This window comes from Somniosus microcephalus, chromosome 19, assembly GCF_052327205.1.
Source record: "Somniosus microcephalus isolate GS21.2 chromosome 19, FLI_Smic_1.0, whole genome shotgun sequence".
Taxonomy (NCBI): Eukaryota; Metazoa; Chordata; class Chondrichthyes; order Squaliformes; family Somniosidae; genus Somniosus; species Somniosus microcephalus.
Window position 1 is genome coordinate 65,524,867 of NC_141005.1, and position 8,461 is coordinate 65,533,327.

The following is an 8,461-nucleotide window of genomic DNA, read 5'->3' on the forward strand; positions in this document are numbered from 1 at the left end:
AGTCAGCATGGTGTGTAACTAGGAGGGGAACATGCAGTTGATGGTGTTCCAATGCATCTACTGTCCTTGTCCTTCTAGGTGGTAGAGGTCGTGGTTTGGGAGGTGCTGTCGAAAAAGCCTTGGTGATTTGCTGCAGTGCATTTTGTAGATGGTACACACTGCAGCCATGTTGCAGCGGTGGTGGAGGGAGTGAATGTTTAAGGTGGTAGCTGGGGAGCCAATCAATGGGCTGCTTTGTCCTGGGTGGCGTCGAGCTTCTTGAGTGTTGTTGGAGCTGCTTTCATCCAGGCAAGTGGAGAGCATTCCATAGCTCTCCTGAATTGTGCCTTGTAGCTGGTGGAAAGGGTTTGGGGAGTCAGGAGGTGAGACACTCGGCATAGAATATCATGCCTCTGACCCGCTCTTGTTTCCACAGTATTTATGTGTCTGGTCCAGTTAAGTTTCTGGTCAATGGTAACCCCCTGGATATTAATGGTGGGGAATTCTACGATAGTAAGGCCGTTGGATGTCAAGGGGTGGTAGATACACTCTCGCTTGTTGCAGAAAATTATTATCTGGCACTTGTGTGGCGCACATTATACTTGCCACTTATTAGCCCAAGCCTGAATGTTGTCCAGGCCTTGCTGCATGCGGAAATGGACTGCTTCATTACCTGAGGAGTTGTAAATGGAACTGAACACGGTGCAACCATCAACGAACATCTCCACTTCTGAACTTATGTTGGAGGGAAGGTCATTGATGAAGCAGCTGATGGTTGGGCCTAGGAAACTACACTGAGGAACTCCTGCAGCGATGTACTGGGGCTCAGATGATAAATCTCCGTCAACCACAACCATCTTCCTTTGTTAAAGGCAAATCGTGTTTAACTAACTTGATTGAGTTATTTAATCAGTAACAGAGAGGATTGATGAGGGTACTGTGGTTGATATTGTCTGGCGGGGCTTTCAAAAGTCGTTTGACACTGTACCACATAATAAACCTGTCAGAGAAATTGATCTCTATTCGATTAAAGGGGCAGTGGCTGCATGGATATATAATTGGTTCAGGGACAGAAAGCAGAGAGTAGTGGTGAGCAGTTGTTTTCAGACCGGGGAGAAAAGCACAGTGGTGCCCCGCAGGGGTCACAGTTGGGACCACTGCTCTTTTTGATATATATTAATGACCTTGGATTGGGTATACAAGGCATAATTTCAAAGTTTGCAGGTGATACGACACTTGGAAATGTAGTAAACAGTGAGGAGGATAGTAACAGACGCCAGGACGGAATAGATAGACTGGCAAAATGGACAGACACATGGCAGTTGTAACTTAACACAGTGATGTGAGAACTGATTTCGGTAGAAAGAACGACGAGAGGCAATATAAAAGAAATGATACATTTTAAAGGGTGCAGGACGATAGAGACCTGGGGTGTACGTATAAATGTCTTCGAAGCTGGCAGGAGAAAACGAGAAGACTGTTGAAAAGGCATACGGGATCCTGATAGCCAGCACGGATTTGTTAGAGGCATATCCTGTGTGACTAACTCGATTGAGTAAGGAAGAGGGTTACTAAAGGTAGTGCCTTAATAAATAGAGGCACAGGGCACAAAAGCAAGGAAGTTATGCTAAACATTTATAAAACACTGGTTAGGCCCGAGCTGGAGTATTGAATCCAATTCTGGGCAGTATTCATTAAGGTCGATGTCAAGGCCTTAGAGAGGGTGCAGAGGAGATTTACCAGAATGGCACCAAGGATGAAAGACTTCAGTTACAAGGGGAGACTCGTGAATCTGAGGCTGTTTTCCTCAGAGAGAATGGTACGGTGAGATTTGAAAGATGTGTCCTTGAAGGAGTTTGATAGAGTAAATAAGGAGAAATTGTTTCCAGTGGTAGAAGGGTCGGTAATCAGAGGACACAGATTTCAGGTAATTTGGCAAAAGAACCAGAGGTGACATGAGGGGAAAAACTATGCAGCGAGTTGTTATGATCTGTAATGCACTATCTGAAAGGGTGGTGGAAGAAGATTCAATAATAACTTTCAAAAGGGAATTGGATAAACACTTGAACATGGGTAATATGTATGGCTATGGAGAAAGAGCAGGGCAGTGGGTCTAATTGAGTAGCTCCGTAGCAGAGCAGTCATTGGCGCGATGAACTGAATGGCCTCCTTCTGCGCTGTATCATTCCATGAATCTATGTACTTATGGGATGCTAATTGCACCCACGGTCGTCACTCTTCTCAGCGCAGTGATTGATTCGTTACGTCTTGTTCTCTTCTGTGCCCTTCAGCTAGACAATGAAAATTTTATTGCATTCAGTTCTTCAAAGACACCTGGAGTGAAGTCGTGCGGTAAGTTATTAGGTACCAACAATCAAAGTATTTGTATGAAATGTCTTTTTGATTACTATTTTTAAAATAGGATACTGGGGAATTTTTTTACAACGGTTCCTTCAATAATATGGCACAGCGGGATTTCAGCTTGCACTTTTCCATGTCAATCACAAGTCTAATAAACAACTGTGACATTTGTCTCATTCAACTTTCGTCCATCTGAAGACTTGAATGCTGCTCCCGGGGCACTTTTGATACCTCACTCACATTCCAGGACAGGATAGAAGAAAAAGGTTCCTATGTGTTTCTCCATCTTTGACACATATTCAATATATAATCTATCTATCTATCTATCTATCTCTCTATCTATCTATCTATCTATCTATCTATCCAATTATCTATCTATCTATCTATCTATCTATCTATCTATATATATATATATATATATATTCCTGATGCCATTACGGACAATGCTCAACCTGCTAACCCAATCGTATTTTACAAATCAAATCACAACTCATACTCTGCTGATCCAATTCATTCTCCCGCGGGCTCCATCGCTATTAAACCGTTTACCGCCCTCAGCTTTCCCTCTCTATTATAATGTTCAGGTTTCTAAAACCACGTCTGGGCTCATCTGGTCGCCCCTCCTTGTCTCACCGCACCTTTTATTTTGCTGTATTCAACCATTCTCCTGTTGTCTTCTACCTCTTTGACCCTTTGTTTCTCTTTTTCTAAAATGCCCGGCATGCACATTGTGCAAGTATCAAGGCAGGGCGGGACCCTATAGCCCGATTTAACGTGGATGGGGATTTGCATGCATAATTAATATTCAATGACGTTGCGATGTTTGAAACTTCTTAAGGAGAGGGTGAGAAAAAGCCAGAACCACATTCGTGTCAGAAACTATTTTCCTTGTGACCTTCACCAGAACCTTCACCATGATTGAATCTGTTCGTGTTCTCGCCACACTGATGTTCTGTCTCCACAGTAAGTACAGGCGTTAACCTTCAGTATCGCGACGGTTTACATTGCCCTGTTTTTTTGTGCTTGAGTTGAGCGGACCTGAAATACAAGCAATATTCACAATTACACAGAGTGCAACTGATCAATAACTTGTTATTTCGCCAGGTACAAACGCCGATCCTGTCCTGACTCAGCCAGCGTCCATCTCAACCTCCCCGGGGGAAACTGTTAAGATCACCTGTACCCTGTCCGGAGACGACATCGACAGCTACTTAACGAGCTGGTACTGGCAGAAACCCCGCAGTGCCCCTGTGCTTGTTTGGGACGAGAGCTCCGGTACTGCTTCGGGGATTCCAGATCGATTTACCGGGTCTGTAGATTCATCGAGTAACAAGATGCATTTAACCATCGCCAACGTGCAGTCCGAGGACGCCGCCGATTATTACTGTGCTGTGGTGATTGGAACAGTCACCTTCGGGAGAGGGACCAAGCTGAATCTGAGCAGTAAGTAAATTATTCGCTGTTTGCAACTTGGGATTTGTCAACAACAAGTTTTCGGTTTGTGTTTGATTTTGTTTAGTCGAAATTCACGGGATCTAAACATATCAGTATCCGAGTCGCTCGTGGTGTTTACAGAGCCAATTATATTTTTCTTATTCTGTTTGTAGAGCGCTCATCAACTTGTCCCCTAACATTTGCAGCATTACTGTCGAAATACCTTAAATAGTTTTAAATCATTGGTTTGGTAGATTGAATTGGTGTAAATTAAGATTATTGCTCTTAAAATATATTAATACAGAGTGGCATAGTGGTTAGCACTGTTGCCTCACAGCGCCAGGTACCCAGGTTCGAATCCGGCCTCAGGCGACTGTCTGTGTGGAGTTTGCACATTCTCCCTGTGTCTGCGTGGGTTTCCTCCGGGTGCTCCGGTTTCCTCCCACAGTCCAAAGATGTGCGGGTTAGGTTGATTTGGCTATGATAAATTGACCCTTAGTGTTAGGGGATTAAATACGTGGGGTTACGGGGATAGGGTGGGATATGTGTCAGTGCAGGTTCGATGGGCCGAAATGGCCTCTATCTGCACTGTGGGGATTCTGTGATTCTGTGATTCTGAATCAGCGTCCAGTGATATTTAAGAGCTAGCCAGGCACAAAGGACGCCCGATTTTACGGAGAGTGTTCGGGCCTTGGAGAGGGTGCAGGGGGCAATTTATTAAGTTCATAACAGTATTGCGAGGTTTTAGTCACGAGAGACACGAAGGACGCTGGGTTCACTACAAGCTTCCGCTGTGATCTGACGGACATGATCAAAATTATGATCCATTCTGTTACGGCAAAATGGATAAAAACTATTTTCACTCATCGTTCAGTCGGTAGCCGGAGGACATAAATTGAATGCCATTACTAGAATAACCAAGGGACAGGTTAGGATATGTTCTTTAGCCAAGGGACTAGAAGGACTGCAGTGTCCTCCCTGTAAGAGTGGGGCGAGCAGAACCACAGTGGCGCTTAAATGGGAAGTGGAAAACAATTGAAAAAGGAAAAACAAATATATGGGAAATGGACAGAGTGGACATGTCTTTCAAAGGGCGCGATCGGTCTTATTCTGTGCTCCATATTTCTATAATTCTATGAATCCCACATAGTCTTTCAGGCTGGCTTACACCCGGCCCTTATAGCTCAAAAGGCTAAAAACACAAATTCAAAATTTTCGCACAATACCGGTTTTATTCCACTCAATGCACTGCCGCGATTTATCACTATTCCTGGATTGAGACTGCGGAATGATAGTGTGGTGACTTGCCGTAACTCACTCCCACTCGACCCCAAACTCAGTGAAAACCGTTCAGTACCAGATCCTCTGTCCTACATTTCGCATTACTCCCCGATGACTATTCTAATGATTAGATTGCAGTGTTTTGATTTAAATATTACAGGATCTTTGCTGTCGGCAATGGTTCCAATATTTATCCCGAATTCGGATTCATTGCTTTTCACGTTTCTTTTAAATCCTCAACTCCTGGGACACTGTCTGTGACAGATTGCGTCAGACCTGTACATTTGAAAGTAATACTGCGTCCCAGTATTATTTTTGTGTTATTATTATTTTCTGACCACATTATTTCCGTTTGATTAAATTTTCTTTAAGGGTTTGTATCTCTTCCTTTCCAATTAGGAAAAGTAGGAACATCTTCTCGGGTTCTATATTTTCTAGAACTGTGGGTCCCAGTCGTTGTACAATTGACAATATTGAGGTTCCGTTGTGTTAAATTCCTCCTGGCTTTGTAATGACTTCGACTTTTAAAAGATTTGAAGAAAGATAAACACTGATTGCGACTTTTATGTCAATTAAGAATGGATCTTCTTTCATTTGTTTCTCCTTTTCAGGTCCGTGGGCCCCCTCGGTGTCCGTCCTTCCGCCTTCATCGGATCAAATCGCAGCAAAGAACATGGCGACCCTGGTGTGTTTGGTAAAGGGCTTTAACCCGGGCGCTGTGGAGATTGAGTGGACTGTCGATGGCAGTGTCAGAGGGAATGGTGTTGAGACCAGTCGGATCCAGCAGGAGACGGACAACACGTTCAGTGTGAGCAGTTATCTGACTCTGTCAGCCTCAGAGTGGAACTCACACGAGCTTTACTCCTGTGTGGTTAAACACGAGACTCAGGCAAACCAGCTTCAAACAAGTATCGCCAGATCCAGCTGTATCTGATTCAAGAATCTTATCTATTGATCTATTATACCATTAGTTAAGTTTCTTTAAAAGTAATTTCCATAATCAGCTATTACATGTTTGAGTTTCAGTGGAACATTTCCAATCACAAGAGATGTGCAGTTTCTCCGCTACATTCCGTTGTCTGTATTTTACACTGTGTTCACCCTGAGCTGATCAAAGTTTCAGCGTAACGTTACAAATACCGCAGTGCAATAAAATTACTCTTCCATTATCTCACGTGCTGTTATTCTTTCCGGTCCATTATCCCTGAAATAGTTCACAGCAACTTTCTAAATGTGACTAAATAGTGATGTTTTATTTTTTGCGGCATTCTGCACATTTTATGTAACGTCAGTGAAATTAATCGGGATATGGACATTACGTACACATTGTATCAAATTTCGTGAAAATAATCTTACAACATAATTTTAAAATAGACTTGGTTGAATTGTGTCCGTTTTTATAACGAGGATTCAAAGCACGTGGTGTAAGTTCTTCTAAATAATCTGGTTGCACAATTTCAACAAAAACCTCTGACTTTTTGGATATCCCGGAACTACAACTGTGCAGTTTCTGTAATTGCATGATTTTTCAAAAAATCTATCCGAGGACTTTAATCTTTGGTCAATATGCTTATGTTAAAACAGGTATTATTAGTAGCAGGTCAAAGCGTCATAACTACAGGTTCTGTCAGGCCCTTGAATGAAACCACCTCAAATAAGAGTCGCGTTTTTTGAATTGAGCATTACACTAATCACACACTCGGTACGGTATCCAGTTTAGTACATAGTATTCGTTGTTCAGACTGATATAGGAATAATAATACATAAATCGCTAAAAGTAGCAACACAAGTTGTTAAGGCCATAAAGATTGCAAAAAGCGCGGGTTCGTTTCTAGTTAAATAGAATACAAAAGCAGGTGGATCGTGTTAGAGTTATATAGAACTGTGCTCAGTTCTGGTCCCCATACTACGTAAGTGATATTGAAGGACTGGAGAAAGTGCGGAAAATACTTACACGGTTATTACTAGACATGGGAGAATGCAACTAACAGTAAATCTGAACAGGTTGGGCTCTTTTCTCTGGAAAAGAGAAGACTGATGAAATTTGATACAGGCCTTTAAATTTATGATAGAGTGCGATAGTGGGGACGTGGATAACCAGTTTCCACTGTGGGTGAGTTTAGACCATGGAGAAATAAGTATAAGATAACAACCTACAGTAAAAGTAAATAATTTATTTGAAGGTATGTGTTGGTAATTGGTTGGGAGGTAGGAGACAGAGAGAGTAAGAATAAAGGGTTTGTTCTCTAATTGGCTGGATGTGCTAAGTCGTGTTCCCTAGGGATCAGTTCTGGGATATATATGAATGATTTCGATGAAGACATAGAGAGTTGTATGTACATGTCTGCAGATGACAGTAAGTTAGGAGGCGCAATAGGTTGTGTGGATCAGCGATGGAAGTTACATAGATAGACTAAGTGAAGGGACAAATCTATGGCAGCTGTAGCTCAATGTGGGGAAGCATGAAGTCATCCACTTTGGGCCTGAGAATGACAAATCAGAATATTTGCTTGATGCTGAGAGACTAGGAGCTGTGGATGAGCGAACAGATTTCGATGTCTATTTAAACAAATCACTAAAGTTTAGTGTACAGGTGCACAAGATGATCAAAGAGGCTAATGGAATGTTGAACTTCATCGCAAGGGTGGTATTTAAAAAGTGAAGGAGTAATGCTTCAGTTGTACACAGCCTTGGTCAGACCCCCATCTGGAGTATAGCATTCAGTTCTGCGCACCGAACTTAGGAAAGATATATTGGTCTTGGAAGAGGTGCTGTAGAGATTCATCAAAATGATACCAGGGCTTAAAGGGTCCAATTATGAGGTCAGATTCCATAAACATGCTTTGTATTTCCTCGAGTTTTAAAGATTTGACAAGAAAAGTGGAGAAAATAACGAGCCATAACAAGGGGTTACACGTGAGATTTAATAAAGTGAGAGAGATTGAGACCCTAAAATTATGAGTTTAAACCAACTATCTGTATTGAAAGTGATCAATACTGTTTATGTGAGAGTAACTAGCGTTTTAGTCTATTCTAAAACTCTGCAATGTCTGAGTTTAGCTTCGTGTTAACACCGGGTGTTCCTCAGTCAACTTGTTGGCAGACGTGTTAGGAATTGATTTAATCACGATTTGTGGGACATTGTAAATGCGTTGATGAAGATTCTCTCATTTAGTATTGCTGGTGAGCTCGTAAACATTCTGAAAGAAATTCCGCCAAGTTTCTACGTTCACGAGACAAGCAAGGGGAAATCTCACAAACATGTATCGCATTACACAGTAACCAGAGGAATTCCTACCACAGAGGAATTCAAACAGAATGCCTCCAGTAGCTGTAATCATACGTCTGGAGGCGTGCAGCCTCAGCAACACTCAATTTTTCACCACCAATCTAAAGAGAACAGGTC

General features: G+C 42.3%; 1 protein-coding gene across 1 annotated transcript; it reads left to right on the forward strand.

Moving 5' to 3' along the window:
* Positions 1–3,215: 3,215 nt before the first annotated feature.
* LOC147104553 (immunoglobulin lambda-1 light chain-like) lies at positions 3,216–6,218 on the forward strand. Its single transcript, XM_085962149.1, has 3 exons — positions 3,216–3,303; positions 3,445–3,783; positions 5,667–6,218. The coding sequence occupies exons 1-3, from the start codon at positions 3,255–3,257 to the stop codon at positions 5,987–5,989; spliced, it is 711 nt and encodes a 236-aa protein (XP_085818275.1). The 5' UTR covers positions 3,216–3,254; the 3' UTR covers positions 5,990–6,218.
* Positions 6,219–8,461: the final 2,243 nt, after the last annotated feature.

Coding starts and splice junctions, on each gene's coding strand:
- LOC147104553 (XM_085962149.1), top strand. CDS start 3,255: ATGATTGAATCTGTTCGTGTTCTCGCCACACTGATGTTCTGTCTCCAC. Junction 3,304..3,444: donor ACTGATGTTCTGTCTCCACA/GTAAGTACAGGC, acceptor TTATTTCGCCAG/GTACAAACGCCGATCCTGTC. Junction 3,784..5,666: donor GACCAAGCTGAATCTGAGCA/GTAAGTAAATTA, acceptor TCTCCTTTTCAG/GTCCGTGGGCCCCCTCGGTG.